This window comes from Silene latifolia, chromosome 2, assembly GCF_048544455.1.
Source record: "Silene latifolia isolate original U9 population chromosome 2, ASM4854445v1, whole genome shotgun sequence".
In the NCBI taxonomy this organism is placed as follows: Eukaryota; Viridiplantae; Streptophyta; class Magnoliopsida; order Caryophyllales; family Caryophyllaceae; genus Silene; species Silene latifolia.
This window is the reverse complement of record NC_133527.1, coordinates 169,958,541-169,975,668: the sequence shown is the minus strand read 5'-3', so window position 1 is coordinate 169,975,668 and position 17,128 is coordinate 169,958,541. Positions and strand designations below refer to the sequence as shown.

The window sequence follows — 17,128 nt, the reverse complement described above, 5'->3', positions numbered from 1 at the left end:
ACATTAAAAAATGGAAAATTGGTGCAAAGGTTGGGTAGTCAATCGCGAGGAAGTAGAACAAGAACTTTTTATCCAACATTATGTCAAAGAGAAAACTGAGTCTCTGCCTTACCTTGGTCAAGTTACCAAAGTGGAGTTCACTGATCGTCGCAATCAGTCAAGAAATGATGTCTTAACTGATCCAAATCTTGTGTTACAAATCTTCAATCACCTTGATAAATGCTCTGATAGGGCAAGCATGGCCAATGTCTGCTTATTGTGGGCTAAACTCTTTCTTTTCTTCCCGTATTCATCTGGTGTGCTGATAGCTTACCTGCAAACTTTGCGATTTAATGACATTAATGGCGTGAGGATAGTGCGTAGTCGTGGTAGACTAATTTCCAAAAGATGCAAGTGTTTTATGACGGGTAATATGGCAGCCAAATTCATCATGCATGTTCACCAACGAAGAAATGCTTTTCAGAACATACATCTCAATCCACTTAATGACAGTCAAATTAAGCAAGTTGATGAAATGTTACGGGATATGCCACCTTTGTTACATGAAGAAGCGAAATCAATAGCAACACCTTTACTAGCTCGTCGAAGGTTGTCTTATGTTGAAGTCGTTGATTTGACATAGGTCTATCATAAGTTTGTAAAACTTTCTGGCCAACGAACTGTATTTGTATTTAGGCCACTTAGGGTATTGAACTTTAAGGTTTAAATGTTCCTTTTTGTCAGGCTTTACTAATAATTATGTAATTAGTTTTGGCATTTTGGATTGTAGAAGTTGTTATGAATGTTGGTTTGACATATATATATATATATATATATATATATATATATATATATATATATATATATATATATATATATATATATATATATATATATATATATATATATATATATATATATATTTTATATTTTTGGTTTGACTTTCACAACTTATGTTCTTTCATTTCCCAATTTTACTTAGTTTTCATCTGTATTCATCAAGTAGTATTATGCTTTTCACCATTGTTTTGCAACATAATTAACTGTGAAATGCTTCAACCTACCTTCATTATAAACATGTGATTTGTACAATAGTTTGTCTTGCAGCTGTCTTTACAATATCCCTCAAATGATTGATAGGTATGGGGCGAAAGAGTGTTGCATCGAAGAAAAAAGTTCTACTAAAAGGAGGACGGTCAGTCAAAGATTATTTTCCAAAGAAAATCGAAAGTCACGACAACTAATTCTGTTGACCCAAGCAATTTGAGTAAGAAATTTAGTTCACTCTTGCACATTCATGAAAACAAAATTCCTTATCAGTACATGACGTAACGTTGCACACGCATGAAAGAAAAATATATGTACATTAAACAACCCTACACATGCATGAACTAATCAACATTAACTTTGACAGCCTCACAAAATGCAACCTCACCTTACAATGAGGAATAAGGGAAAGGGTTGAGGGTTGGATAAGGTGGATCCGCGGTAGCGGTCCGCCTAATCCAACCCTTAACCCTTTCCCGTCCCGTTTTAGGATACCCGACAACATATGTTTATTAAACAACCGTGTATGTGCATGACAATGTAGAGTATGTGCATTAAATAGTCTTCTACATGTATAAAAAATAAGGGAAAGGGTTGAGGGTTGGATTAGGCGGATCCGCGGTAGCGGTCCGCCTAATCCAACCCTCAACCCTTTCCCGTCCCGTTTTAGGATACCCGGCCCCCTACTTTAAATCCCGTCCCCAAAAAAGGGTTCACTCATCCCCTCTAGGGTGTCTTTTGGTCTCGTGGCCGATAATGTGAGAAGGGAAAGGGTTGAGGGTTGGATTAGGCGGATCCGCGGTAATCCAACCCTCAACCCTTTCCCGTCTCGTTTTAGGATACCTAGCCTTCTACATTTAATCCCATCCCCAAACAAGTGTTCACTCGACCCCTCTACGGTGTCTTTATTAAAACAACCTTGTACATGAATGAAAAAACATAGTATGTGCATTAAATAGTCTTCTACATGTATGACAAAGCACTATATGTGCATTAAAATTTCACAACTGTTGCTTTGCTATTTTATGCATTAATGCTAAAATTTGTCATTTTATTTGAAATGTTGAAACATTACTACACTAAAAACTTCTGTACATCACCTAATTAATGTTGTTTAACATTTGACAGATGATGGGGATGTCTTCTCAGAAACAGTTGACAACGAAGCTACTACAACAAAGAATTTGACAAGGAAGCTTCTAAACCGAAAAAAGTGACAAAGGAAGCTACTAAAATGAACCAATTTGTTCCGCGTCGAGTGAGTCCTCGTACTAAAAGACCAGTTGATGAGGATGTCTTACCGAAAGATGTTGAAGAACCATCTACCAAGAAAAGGAGAGTGTCCACTGTTACTGATAAGAAAGATGCTAGCAGCGTTGCTAGTAGGAAAGGAAGTCCACATAGGAAGTGTGGTAAAGATTATGATACGCTGGTAACTAGGATGAGTCCTTCTTTGATAATTAATTTTATCAAGTCGAACCCGTCTGAGAAGAAAATTGAAGCTATTCGAGCATGGGTTTTGGAGAGTCATAAAACTTGATCGGAAGAAATCCATGGCCATTTGGCTAGATGGATTGTGGAGTCTTTCAATCCATTCGATTGTTCGTTGATGAATGGGGATTTGACTATCACGGATGAGGATGTCTACCTTGTCACGGGAATTCCTATGGGGCCATTAGATATTAATCCATTGGGAGGTACTTTGTAAAGAAGAGGGTTATTTAGAGGTCATCCAGGAGATTTAAGGACCAATTTAGTACCACAGATATTACCAAAAAGGTTTTACTAGAGAAGATGATTGAGCAGCGGGATGCTGGAGATGATTTTAAGAGGAATTTTCTTGTATATATTACTTCTGTTCTGTTGATGGGGGTAGCTAGTGATTATCCCAGCACTCGTATATTAAGCTGCCCGTCCGATCTGTCTGATGTACCTAAATTTAATTGGTGCAAGTTTGCACGAGTCAACATGATTGAAAATGTCATTTCCTGGAAAAAGGCAGCAGCTAAAGACCCTGGTACGTCCTTTAAGAGACCAATTCTCATTTTCTGTCTTATCTACTTGGATAGAGTCGTTTTCAAGACAAGAACGGTCGTTCGATCTTTCCCTTTGTTAACCAATTGGTCTGACGAACGTATCAGAGAAAGGGTGAAGATGGAAAAACATGACGCAAATGGTTTTGGAGAGGGGCGTGTAGAAGACAGATTTGTTTATAAACCACCCGTGTCTGAAACTGACAAACGGGTTGATGATGCAGTGACGACACAGGGAAAGGAAAATATTGAGGGTGCTGGAGTTACGACAAAGGGAAAGGGAAAGGTTGAGGATACTGAAGAAGGAGGTCCCGTTGATAAGAAAACAACAGATTGTATCAAGTTTTTAGCGGGGATCGCTTTCATTACTCTTCTGATTGTTATGGTGCATTCTCAAAGGCGATCATGCAAGCAAAATTTGTGGTTCCTCGTATGGAAGTCATTACAAAATGTCGACTTTGGCAGATTCGTTATTTGAAGGGTTTTCACTTTCGCAGCAAAGTAAAGAAGAATCTGAGATGGAAGAAGAGGAAAGAAAGGACGAGGAGAAAGATGACCATGAATTGGAGGAAGATAAGAGAAACGATGAGGGTAAAGTGGAGGATAAATTTGAGAAGGTCAAGGAGACAGATGACCATGAAATGGAGGAAGAGGAGAGAAAGGATGAGAGTAAAGTGGAGGAGGGGAAGAAGTATGTGGATTATATGGACTCTGATGAGTTTTTCAACAATCCCAACATCTTGGCTGATTTAGAGGGGATTCTGAATAGTGCATATAACCATGTTGGTGAGGCATTTAAAGAACACCAAGTTACGAAGGAAAAGATGGACAAGGAACTCATGGAGGGACCATCTTTCAGTCTCTTTCACGGTGAGGATGCGTTATATACATCTCAAGAGTTCCGCGAAGCACAGAGGTCTGGTGATATGTGTAGTGTTCCCCATGCGAGCACGTCAACTGCACCTGTCATTACATCCCCTCCCCGTGCAACAATGTCAGCTACACCTTCAATCTCATCCCCTCCCCGTGGAAGCACTCACGTTGCACCTTCTATTCATTCCCCTCCCCGTGCAAGCACATCAGCTGCACCTTCCAATCCATCCCCTGCATCACCAATACTTATCTTGTCACAACAGTCATTGAATGAATCTCCAATTATGCCTTCTTCTCCGCTTGTAGAACTGTCCCCAACCGTCCCCTCCCAGACTCGGAAGTGTATGAGGAAAGTTGAGTTACCTGACGTTTTTCGTTCACCTTTCTTCATACGAAATGTGAACGTGATGGATGCCTTGAGTCAGTCTGAAAAACTGATGGGTGACTATGCATTTGCCGCTGACTTAGATGAAGGGTATGTATTAGTCTATTAATTTTGCTTTTATTTTTTTTCTTATTCGGTATATGTATTATATTTTCTTTCTATAACACTAAGGTTTTATTTTTGTAGCGAGGTTTCTGTTTCAGTGTGGCGGCAAGATTCTTACACGATATGATATGAAGACCTTGCTATTTGGTGGTAGCGTTAACATCGACGTGATCAATGTGTGGTGTGATTATCTGAATAATGGAAACAGGTTAAGAGATCGTAGATCAATTTCCCGTCTCTTTCTCACTGAAACAACTGATGTAAGTTTGATATTTAAATTTTGTTGGTCTAAGTTATCAACTTGTACCTTTTTATTCTCTAATACGGGTCACCTAATTGAAACAACAGATAGCCTCATTGGATATCAACTATAGAGACGTGAAATTGGTAAGTTGTTCAATATTTTAAAAGTTTTAAAAGTACATAATTAAATAATATACAAATCCAACTAACCATTGTTTGACAGGTTTTATTCCCTGTTGTTGCACCCAGCCCACTTCTTCATTGTTTTGATATTGATCATAACTTGTATGAAGTTATACACCCGTGCGATCCAGGGTGTGTAGATTTTCATGTCAGTGTTCAATATATGGTATGTTTTCACACCGTTTGGCAATAAGTATGTTAAATGTCTGATTTAATTCTTATATAGCGAACTTATTTGCTTGGCATTGTCTTCATCTAACGAAGAAACATTAAGTGCAAAGCTTTCTTCCATGATTCCAAAGCCGCATGCTACATATTTTGTAGTAGCCAAAGAGTATGTTCCGAATAAAAGTTTCTCTGTCGCGCGTGATACTTTGGAATTTACATGATGCGACATATGGAGACGTCTGAATGGGAATAAGTGTCGGTATACTTTAAAGCTGCTCAAGGACGTAAGTCTCCATTATTTAAGTCAAATTTTTAGTTGGTGTTTCTATATTTCCTGACGCCAGAAGCCATCAACATGCATGTATTAGCTTTGTTCTTTCATGAATCAGCCTTGTATGTGTATTAGATATGTAGGTATGTGTATTAGATGTGTGTGTTATGCGGTTGATTTCAGTTTATATCATTGTTCAGAGAACTGATGTGAAGCGTTACATTGTGAGGGTTTGCAATGAAATTTTGACTTGGCAAGACAACATCGTGAAAGATCAAGTGACGTCTAAAGCAAAGGCTTACAAGAATGGCTGTGTGATTCGGTAATCAGAAATCTATTACCAGCAATGCTTCTCATTACTATATGATGACTCCTGGTTTATTAAAAGTGTGCTATGGTTATGTAATTGTTTTGTGTTTTCCCTTTTTCTCCCCAGGAATGAAGTTCCATGAGACTTGCCCTATACAGATGAACACTTGATGAATTTTATTAGGACAAATGTGGCAAATAAGGAGTAAGTTATCACTGACCATATAGCATTTTTTGAGTTGTTTTTGTCCACTTTGCTGTTGTGTGTGCATCTAATTACAATATGTGCATTATTAGTGACATTGTTGTAGACACTCCATGGCTGCAAGTAACCCAAGAAGGAATGTCGACTTTGTTTGGAGGAAAATGGATCATGGATATGGTAATTGACCTTGTTGGTCTTCGTTTAACACTTGAAAGACCAAATCTTGTGTACTTTCCGACAATAATCAAGGTATTCATATTCATCCTTAGTAACCGCTAATGTTTCTACTTGGAATTACCAACATTTTTCACAAATTTTCTCAACTTTCAGGATGTTGTCGCTAAAAACAGTTTTTCAAAGTCGGTACATTAAGCTTCAAGATTTGCCCAAAAGTCTAACCAAAGCTAAACTGGTAATTATCCCGTCACTTTTTAATTTTATTATATCGACGGAATTTACTACTTTGAAAGAACTTAATTAAGTTCTTGCCCAAGAAAGAACTGTATTAAATATCCTGTCTAACCTGTTTGTATATTATCCCGTCGAACTGGTAATTATCCCCTCACTTTTTCATTTCCCTATGGGCGTTTTTTGCAGGCTTTCTTCCCTTACTGTGTTGACCGTGAACATTGGTTTGCTTGCGTGTCTGACTTTGTTAAAAAGACCAACTTTATACTTGACTCAAACTTGCCTAGGCGTCCTGACACAAGATGTAAATTTTTAGTTGAAACGGTATGATTATATCCGTATGCCTTAGGGGTTTGTTACCTCAATTTTGTGTTGGTTTTCCTTCGCTTTTATATTATTGTGTTTTTCTTTTTTTGGTTTTTTGTAGTTATTTCCTGCTTTGGAGATTATTGCAAGAGACTTTTCAGGATACAAAAAGTTGTTGCAAATAAACAATTTTCCGTTTGTGACTGTGGATGTGCCTCGACAAAAGAATGGGTACCTTACTTGTTTAAACTATACTCTACTCGTTTTAAATATTTTCGATGGGATACACACCATTTTAAAGCGTTTAACAAATTTCCTTATTTCAAAAGGTATTCTTGCGGAGTCTATTTGCTGAAGTTTCTAGAAAACTTGAGTTGTCAATCATTATGGTCCGATCAGACTTGTTACGAGGTAATGATGTCTAAACCAAGTTATATTAGTCAAATATTATTCGGCATATTTTATTGCAACACTTTCAATATTGTTGTCAAATATATATGCAGAATTTGGATGAATATGGTGAGAGTATGATTGTAGATCTTATCAGATGGGAGGAAAACAAGAGAACGGTAATAACAATATCTTCCGAATGCTTTATCTAATTTTGTTTCTATTATTTTCCAATCATTTAACTGCAAGACTTTCAATATTGATGTCAAGTGACTTTAAATGTAACAATATTTCCCTACCTTTTTTTTGTAGGATTATACCTAGGTGTTTTTTTTGCAAGAATATGGTGAGAGTTTGCGTGCTTAGCAAATGGGAGTGGCAAAGAACCTTCTCATTGTCTTTTGTTGATTCTTTGATTTGGGCAGGCATTAGTTTGTAGGTGGACTAAATTTGTAGGTTGCAGATGTGTAGGTATTCCAAGTAACTTTTGCGTGTATGGAAGACCCTCCTACGTGCATGAGAAGGTGTTGTATGTGTATGCAATACCTTTCTACGTGCATGTAATTTGTCGACTTTCGGGTATGTTTAACGAGACTTAAGCGTGCCTGAGGAGGCGTTATATGTGAATGGAACAGCTTTTTAACTGTGTGGGGCACAATTATGTCACTAGATTATGGCCTTTTTAAATGAGACTTGTAATGAGAATTACCCCATTTGTCAGGGTGTTGTTTTAAAATCCCCAAGTAACTTGCATATTTACATGCATGAGAAGGCGTTATATGTGTATGGAACAGCCTTCTACATGCATGAAAATTTTCAAACCAAAATTACTTGCATTATTTAGAGTTACCAATGTACTTTGAGCGTGTTATGCTGGGCCGTGCCTAAAGTGCTGATAGGATTGGCCCGACTTCTTCAATAATCACTCACATTTAAGTTTCGAGACTTGAAATGAGAATTAAAACCCACATTTAAGTCTTGAGATTTAAAATGATCCTAAAAACAAGTGTTGTAATGAGAATTAACCCATCTCATGGGGATTATCCCATTTAGGTTATCTGTGCATAAAATGGCCTTCTATATGTATGGAATAACCTTTTAGTTGTATGATATTAAACGACTTTTTGTACACGATGATGATTCAACTAATCACATTTTATTGCTGGCATAAAATGATCACATGTTTCAGCTTTTTAATTACCAAATTTGGAGAAACAATTATCACATGTGCATAAAATGACCTCGTACGTGCATAAAATGATCTCGTATGAACATGCCATGTTTGCTAAGGGAAACACATGTATCATAGATGAAATCCATGTGCATGGAATAACCTTTTAGTTGCATGATATTTAACGACTTGTCATACACGATGATGATTCAACTAATCACATTTTATTGCTGGCATAAATTGGTCACATGTTTCAGCTTTTCTAATTACCAAATTTGGAGAAACAATTATCACATGTGCATAAAATGACCTCATACGTGCATAAAATGACCTTGTATGTGCATGTCATAATTGCTCAGAGAAACACATGTTTTCTATTCTTAAATCGAATCACAATTTCATCTTCTCAAATATACAATTTAAGAATCCGGAAGCCTCCCGTTACATTTATTACAAAACAATTGTTTTTTTTTTTTTTTTTTTTTTTTTTTTTTGCAAGAAAGGGTACATCCTATTCTTATTCATCCATAAAGGGTAGAAAATAGGAATGGTTTTCTTACAAAAGAGCATCCAAACTATCTAAGCATAAATAGAGCTTAAATGATCAAGAACCATGTTGCTATGTTTAACATTCCTAGCTAGCATCTTGACACTAACATGGAATTGCACCTGCTTGAGCAACCCCTGAACTCCAGATTCCTTGCCAGTAAAAATCCGAGTATTGCGTTCCTGCCAAATCATATAGACACAAGCAGCGAGACAGCAGCAGTACCAGCCAGATTTCCAATGCTTACGACTGTTCCTGTGCCTACACCAAAGCAGCTCCTGTCTGAGATTTGCAGTCCTTCCATAAACACGCATCCAACCCAGGACTTGTCTCCAGAGATCCCCAGCAAACGGACAAGCAAAGAATAAATGAGCATGGCTTTCAGTTGCCCCCTTACATAGCACACACCAGTTTACCAAGTAGAGCCCCCTTCTGCATAAATTATCAATAGTTGGGAGTTTCCTTTGAGCAGCCAAAGCAGTGATGAAACTATGTTTAGGTATTACATTAGGACTCCAAATAGTCTTAGCCCATCTAATTTTAGGATAGTGAGGTCGAAAAAGATCATAAGCTTTGTTTACCATGAAGTGGCCTTGAGAAGAAACACAAGTTTGAAGGGCCTGTGCAGCAGAATCAGCCGTGCCATAAAGAGTCAGGAGGAGATCCCTCGTATGCAGGATACTTCTCCAACTTTCAGAATGGCAAGGTTTGAGGGCAGCATTCCAGATGGTACCACTCTTCACAGTATAAGCATGGTTCCAGAGAACCCAAAGAGACTCTGATGATGTCTGCATTTTCCAAATCCATTTACAAATATTTGCACTATTCCATGAAAGGATCTCCTTGATGTGGAAACCACCCTCATCCCAGGGACAGCAACAAGATTGCCAGCTTTTCATGTAGAGTTTGTGCTTATCCATAGTAGTTTGCCAAAGATAATTTCTACAGAACTGATTAATCATTTTAATGAGAGCTTTAGGGATTATTAAGATATTGCACCAGTAATTCTCAAGACCAAATAAGATAGAATTGAGCAATTGCAACCGTCCAGCATAAGAAAGCAAATGAGCAGTCCAGTGATTGATAGCATGTTGAAATTTATCAAGAAGAGCATTATACATAGGCATGCTAAGCTTGCTATCATTCAAAGGCAATCCTAGATACCTGAAAGGGAAGGATCCTTCAGAGTAGCCAGTAGCTTTCTGGATCAGAGCTTTAACATCAGTTCTGACCCCACCAAAATAAATATCAGTTTTTTCAGGGTTGGCCACCAACCCAGAGATAGAGCCAAACAGATCAAGAGTGTGTGCAACAGCTTTGACAGATGGTACATCACCTCGCACAAAAATCATGAGGTCATCAGCGAAGATAAGATGGTTGAGCTTGATCTTAGCACACTTTGGGTGGTAAGTAACAGAGGGGAGGGAACAAATTGGCCTTAAGTAACGAGAGAGGATTTCCATGCCAAGGACAAACAAGTAAGGAGATAGGGGGTCTCCTTGTCTTAAACCACCAGCTCCTTTAAAGAATCCCACATTGCTGCCATTAATCTTAAGAGTAAACCAAGTACTACTAATGCATCCCATGATCCATTTTACAAATTGATCAGGGAAGTTCAAGCTTTTAAGCATGCTATTCACAAACTGCCATTGAACAGAATCAAATGCTTTTTTGATGTCAACTTTGATCATAGTACGAGGGGAGCAAGTGCCATTATTGTAGCCTTTGATTAAAGCTTGAGAAAGCATGATATTCTCAAAAATGTTCCTCTTATCAACAAAAGCTCCTTGCTCAGGCCCAATGAGCTTCTGTAGGAGAGGTTTAAGCCTAGCAACCAGGACTTTGCTAATTGTTTTATAAAGGACAGTGCAACACGCAATAGGCCTGAAGTCCTTGACAGAAGTGACTACATCCTTTTTAGGTATGAGAGTTAAGACAGTTATATTGGCTTGCTTAGCCAATTTACCAGTCTTGAAAAAAGATTGAACAGCCTGGATAAAATCATCACCCACCACAGACCAAGCTGATTTATAAAACCCAGACGAGAATCCATCATAACCAGGGCTTTTCTGATTGCCAATGGAAAAGAGAGCCTTCTTGATTTCAAGTGCAGTGATAGGTAAGCAGAGGGAGGTCTGATCAGCAGGATTTAGACAAGCACCTTTGGCTACAAAAGCTTGGTCAAGACTCAGAATGGGATGCTGAGTCCCTAAAAGATCCCTATAATAATCCACAAAAGCAGCATTAACCTCATCCACTCCATGAACAGTGAGTCCATTCTGGTTGCAAATCTGCCCAACTATACTCTGTTGCTTTCTCTTTGCAATCTTAGCAAAGAAGTATTTTGAGGAACAGTCATTCATTTTTATTCCATGAATCTTAGCACGCTGATGCAGCATACTCAACTCAGCTTTTTGCAAAGAAGCATACACCTGAATGAGATGGGCTTCATCAGTGAGAAGAGTACTATTGGTGAGATCAGTACTTAGAGCCTGCTGGCAAGAATCTAATTTTTGAGCAGCAGCTAAAACTCGCTGAGAAAGACCATTATAGTCCTGCTTGTGAAGGAGAGAAAGGTGCTTCCTCACACTAGCCAACTTCTTAAAGAACTTATAGATAGGGGAACCCCTGCACTGAGTAGCCCATCCAGTAGTAACACAGGTTTGGTAATGAGGATGTTCAGTCCAACAGTCAAGGAAACTGAATTGCTTCCTAAAATTCTGGTCTTCAAAAACATTGACCAGAATAGGAGAATGATCAGAGAGTCCCGGGAGCAAGACAATAGCATTGGAGTTGGGAAAAGTCTGAAGCCAATGAGTATTGATCAGGGCTCTGTCTAATCTAGACCAGACTCTGGTGCCATCATGATGCTTATTGGTCCAAGAGAATTCACATCCAGTGGAAGAGAGATCATCAAGATGACAAGTCCTTAAGCAATCATTAAAAGCCATTACCTCAGAGAGTTTGGGAGGATTGGGCCCAGTTTTCTCAGAAGCATGCCTAACAATGTTAAAATCTCCAGAAATCAGCCAGTTTCTACTAAGAGTAGAGATCCGAGTAAGTTCAGTCCATAGGGATTCTCTACCTTGAGCAGTGTTGCAACCATAAACAAATGAAACATCTAATCTATGGTTAGTAGCATTGTGGAGGATACCACAGTGAATAACCTGAGCATGAGTATCAGTATTGACCATAGTAATAGTTTTGGGATTCCAGAACACCCAGATTCTGCCATTATAATGATTTTGGTAATTAGTTAGGATTCTATAGTTGGGAAATTTTTTGAAAATAGAGTGAGCATTATGCTCTTTAACATGCGTTTCCAAAAGGCCAAAAATATCCATCTTATATCTACCCAGGAGGCTCCTCACCACCTGGTGCTTTAGGGGATCATTAAATCCCCTAATATTCCATGTAGAGAGTTTCATGTGGTGGTGGAGTTCTTATCAGGAGGTTCTGTCTTAGCATCAGTATCCATTATGTCAGCAGCAATTAGTAACACCTCAATACCATTGGACTCAGGGGAAACTCGTAGAGTGCATTGAACCAATGTGTCAACCTCATTTCTACCAGATGTGTTGGACCCTAGCTGCTGGCTTCCTGAGCCTTTCTCATTCCTAGAGTGAGTCAGAACAGAGACAGTGCCAGAAGAAGAGCCTAGCTCCAAGCATCCTGAGCTTTTCTTCTGTCCACTTGTCTCTTTCTGAGCCTCATCCCCAAGAGGAGTTAGGCCTAGCTCAGAGCATTCTGAGGTCACTACAACTGAAGAAGGAGGGGCAACAGGTTTGGTAATAGGACGATAAATGCTTTTTGGTTTCTCAACAGCTTTATTTGTCTTGTTGAGTCTACAATAATCCTTTGTATGACCCATTTTCTTACAACAATCACAGTAGTATGGCATCCATTCATAGGTAATTTTCTGAGAAATGATGTCATGATAAGGTGTGGTAAAGAGGACCGCATCAGGTAGAGGCTTAGAGATGTCTACCTCAACCATTACTCTTGCAAATGAGAGCTTGGCCTTGCAAGTAGTAGTAAGATCAGCAAATAGTGGTTTTCCAATTTTACTAGCCAGCCTACTCAAAGCAGCACTGGACCAGAGAAGGGGATCTAATTGAGGAAAGAGTATCCAGATTGGAACAGTGGTAATGGAGTCCATCTCTTGGTCAAAAGTAGGAGTCCATTGCTTAAGAATCAAGGTATGTGCTCCCATGTTCCATGGACCCCCTTTCAAAACAGTGTTCAAATCCTCCTCAGACTTGAATCTAAAACTGTACCACCCCTTGCGATAGGTTTGTATCACAGGGGGGGAAACATTTAACCAGTACTTCTTCACATAAGCTTCCACTTGTGGCATCTGTAACCTGCCTCCCAGGATAGTACCCATTAAAGTGTATTGCCAATAGTGAATTTCATCCTCCACATCCTCATCGAATATGGTGATAACTTCTGCTTTCGCAGAGTCCTCACAATAGAATAGGTCCATACCCTCCTGCGATTTAGCCACTTTATTCCAAGGTTTAGGGTTAGCTGTAGGGTTAACAACCGTATTCTTCGTAATAGTAGCTGAATTATCAGTAACAACAGATTTTCCAGCAGTAACAGTCGAGTTAATAACCACATCAGAATTAACAGTCTCAGAAATAGGAACAGAAACAGAATTCCCAACAACTACAGCAGGATTTGGGACCGCAGTCGCCTGAATCGACCCGGAATTTCGCGCTCTAGGGACCGAAGTACTAGCAACAGTCCGCGATTTATGAAGAGCAGAATTGATCAAAGTATTAACAGTAACAGGAGTTCTTACCATTACTGGTTCATCACCATCCTCCAGTATAGGATCAGAAATCGGTTCGCGAGTAGATTGAGCTCCACCACGCGGCCTACCACGAGCCCGAGCCATGGATCTAAGCAGGAAAAAGGAAAATTGTAGAAGATTTTAGAAGTTTAGTTTGGTTGCTTAGGAAGAAAGCTTTCTCTCTCTAACATGGCTTTCTCTCTCTTGTATTCACATTGACGAGGTCAATGTTTCTACAAAACAATTGTTGAATTCTCAAATGATGCTAAAAAATAATCCTAAAAACTTCAATGATGCTCAAAAATAATCCTAAAAACTTTAATGATGCTCAAAAACAAGTGTTGACTTCTCAAATGATGCTCAAAAATTCCGCTGCACAGTCCAATTCCTCGCAAAAAACTTCAATCTCACACATAAGAAAGCAAATGTCAACAAAGATAAAAATTAGAGGGAAACAAAAAGTGTAAAAGTAGAAAACTTGCGCTAATAAGAGACATCACTTACTCGACTATTTGTCGCTGATCCTTTGGTCTGGTCCACAATTCCCGCTATCGTGGTTCGCCATCTGCCCACAAGCCTTGCATCTTCTTAGTGGTTTCTTATTGACTTCCCCTGCTCTTTCTCTTTGTGAAATCATTCTTTTCCCCGAGCCTTTGTTTTTGCATTGTCTTGGCGGCAAAATTGTAATTTCGCTAGGCACGCTTGTACCCAAGAGCATTCCAATTTCCGCAGTTTTGTCCCTTTTCTTTCCAATACTACTATTACCACCATCATCAGCGACACTACTTGTTGTTTCTGCAAGTACCCTTTCCTTGAACTCGCGTAAAATGGTTAGTAACTCATCAAAATTAACAGGACTCTGTTCAACTAGTGACACACAAGTGAACATTTCTGACCACAATTCAGTCAGTTTGTTCTTTTGTGCATCGACTGATCTGCAATCAAAGCAACTGCCCATCAGAATTGAATATTGGCTGGCAGGTTGCTAGTTTGCTCCACCTATTTAGTAGGTATTCGCTTGGAATTTTCTCAAAACCATAATCTTTAAGGACACAGAGAATATGTCGACAAAGTATTCCATGTCGTTCAAATTTCTTGCAATTGCATACTAGTTTCACTTCAGTTGTCTTATAACCCACCTTATAGTCTTTCTTTCTCTCACGATCCTTGACATCTATGTAGAGAATTGCATGATTCTTATCTTTTTGTTTGTCCCCAATGGCACATGTAAAGCATGCTGCTTTTATTTCCACTTTGAACTCCTCGAAAATTCTCGGAGTGTAGGTTTCTGCTGCATGCTTTTCCAGGTCTAAAGGAGTAGTCAAGTCAGGAAACGAGTACTTAGATTGTGCAATCAGTTTTGATTGAGCCCATCGTTGTGTATCCATTGCACTCTCAAAGCGCATCCAAAATTCAACAAGGGTCAAATTGGATTAGTGAAATTGCTAAAAAAATGATTTTCTGACTCGGACCTCGAGGTGGTTCTCATCAACCCTCCTAATAACAAGTCATGAAAGTAAGCTGGAATCCAAAAATGTCTAATGCCATACTTTTCCTGAAGCCACTCATTATCCGACAACCCATGAGCTTCCACAATGACTGTCCATCTTTCCTCAAATTCAGCAGGCTCCACATCTTCGCCCCAAACACATGAGTTTATCTCTTTCAAAAACTCAGTTTCTCTACATATAACAGGCCCTACCTTCTCTGGCAACTTCTTCAATATGTGCCACATGCAATATCTATGTTGCACTTTATCTTTAAAGACTTTCTTAAGTCCTCCTTCTATCCCCAAATCTTCGTCAGTTATTATACACAAAGGATAACGACCCCCCATAGCTTCTAGGAATTTCGTAAATAACCAAGCAAATGACTCCTTGCTCTCATTAATAAGAAGCCCAGCCCCAAAGGTCACACATCTCTTATGATGATCCACCCCTGTGAAAGGGGCGAATATCATTCTATACTTATTTTTCCTAAAGGTAGTGTCAAAGGATGTCATATCCCCAAATAGCAAATAATTTTTTATACTAATAGGGTCAGCCCAGAAAACATGTGACAATCTACCTTTCTCATCTACCTCAAAGTCAAAGTAAAAGGATGGACACATTCTTTTTATTTTCATAAAATGCTCAATAAGCATTTGAGCATCCCCTTCTGACAAGAACTTTTTGATATCCCTTGAAAAGTTTTTAAAGTCTTCCAATGAAGCACCCACATTCTGATAACCTCTGACATACTCCTTAAACATCCTATAGGTCATAACTGGACCTTTGTTAACCTTTGAGTTGTCAACTATCATTTTTTTATGAACTATATTCAATTCTCTCGTTTGCGTCAGATGTACCATTGTTAATGGTGTAGCTGGCATATGATTATGCCCTTCAACAAAACCATAAATTTGGTATTGACCGTTAGCAATTCGTTTAAAGTTAATCCTAGCAAGGCAACCTACCCGAGTCCTTTGCCTACGGTGTTTTTTGCCTTTCGCTTCACATTCTCCAGCCTTATTACACAAACAAGTTTTATGTGTAGTGACACCCTGTTTATTTTTTTGTGAGCCTTTTCTAGTCACAAACCCACATTCTTTTCCATATGCTTCATAAAAGGCAATACCGAGTTCAAGTGTATCAAAGACCATACCAATAACAGGCTTGAGATGGGTAGGACAACCAAAAATCCGATTCATGTTGCTTGAACCGGACGCCTCCTCCTCCTCCTCCTCTGCATCCTCTATTACCTCTGCCTCCTCTATTACCTCTGCCTCGTCTACTACGTTATCTGCAAATGTGATGAAATTAAAGTAGAGTTAGGATTTAGATTTACTGGATAACTCAAGTATACAACAGCACGGTTATATAGAACGATGATCGATCATTCAACAGTTCAACAGAATTGTATCTTGTACGATTTCAGGAACATCAATGTTAAGGGCAGATATTTCTGATATGGATTGAGATGCAATAACTTCAACCATTTGTCCTTCATTTGTAATGTCATTTGTAATGACATTAGAAGAACTACGCGACCCCATTGAACTAAGAATGTCATTGCTGCAATAACGACGACTTAAAATTAAGTAACTGACAATAAAATCATATCAGGGAATTATTACTAAAAATAAATTTAGAATTTTTGATGCACATAGCTAATAGTTTGACGATTGCAAAACCTGTCTAATTCATAAAACTGAGCCAACAATATCACGATTTCAACCAATTTAAGCAATTTATAATTTTAAAGAACCCTAATTTCTCAAATTACGAAACCCTAATTGCTCAAATTCAACAACTTTAATCGATTAATTGAAAAATTACAAACAGATCAAACTGTAAACCGTAATTTTAATCGATTAATTGAAAAATTACAAACAGATCAAACTATAAACCCTAATTTTAATCGATTAATTGAAAAATTACAAACAGATCAAACTATAAACCCTAATTTGACGCACATAGCAACATTTTAATGCACGTAGCTAATAATTTGACGATTGTAAAACCTGTCTAATTCATAAAACTGAGCCAACAATATCACGATTTCAACCAATTTAAACAATTTCTCAAATTACCGAACCCTAATTTTCAAATTCAACAAATTAATCAAAATTTCAAATATTACCTTGAATTAAAAGGTTCCATTCATGAAGGACGCGTCGAATAGGCAGATCGTTGAAGAGATTGATGGATCAGTAGTTGAGGATCAAT

The 17,128-nt window shown here is 38.4% G+C and overlaps 2 protein-coding genes and 3 long non-coding RNA genes across 5 annotated transcripts; 3 read left to right on the top strand and 2 right to left on the bottom strand.

Annotated features, from left to right (window-relative positions):
• Positions 1 to 4,527: 4,527 nt before the first annotated feature.
• Positions 4,528 to 4,971, top strand: LOC141631121 (uncharacterized). The gene is made up of 3 exons (XR_012537592.1): positions 4,528 to 4,682; positions 4,771 to 4,809; positions 4,889 to 4,971. It is a non-coding gene; the product is annotated as an uncharacterized LOC141631121 (long non-coding RNA).
• Positions 4,972 to 6,183: 1,212 nt separating this feature from the next.
• Positions 6,184 to 6,672, top strand: LOC141631116 (uncharacterized). Its single transcript, XR_012537591.1, has 3 exons — positions 6,184 to 6,213; positions 6,399 to 6,533; positions 6,637 to 6,672. It is a non-coding gene; the product is annotated as an uncharacterized LOC141631116 (long non-coding RNA).
• A 13-nt stretch (positions 6,673 to 6,685) lies between these two features.
• LOC141631114 (uncharacterized) lies at positions 6,686 to 7,085 on the top strand. Its single transcript, XR_012537589.1, has 3 exons — positions 6,686 to 6,746; positions 6,845 to 6,926; positions 7,019 to 7,085. It is a non-coding gene; the product is annotated as an uncharacterized LOC141631114 (long non-coding RNA).
• A 7,277-nt stretch (positions 7,086 to 14,362) lies between these two features.
• On the bottom strand, positions 14,363 to 14,809 carry LOC141641611 (protein FAR-RED IMPAIRED RESPONSE 1-like). Its single transcript, XM_074450266.1, has one exon. It carries the CDS (start codon positions 14,807 to 14,809, stop codon positions 14,363 to 14,365), a length of 447 nt encoding a protein of 148 aa, XP_074306367.1.
• Positions 14,810 to 14,844: 35 nt separating this feature from the next.
• Positions 14,845 to 16,455, bottom strand: LOC141641610 (protein FAR1-RELATED SEQUENCE 5-like). Its single transcript, XM_074450265.1, has 2 exons — positions 16,305 to 16,455; positions 14,845 to 16,202 (listed from the first exon to the last, which is right to left on the bottom strand). The coding sequence occupies exons 1-2, from the start codon at positions 16,453 to 16,455 to the stop codon at positions 14,845 to 14,847; spliced, it is 1,509 nt and encodes a 502-aa protein (XP_074306366.1).
• Positions 16,456 to 17,128: the final 673 nt, after the last annotated feature.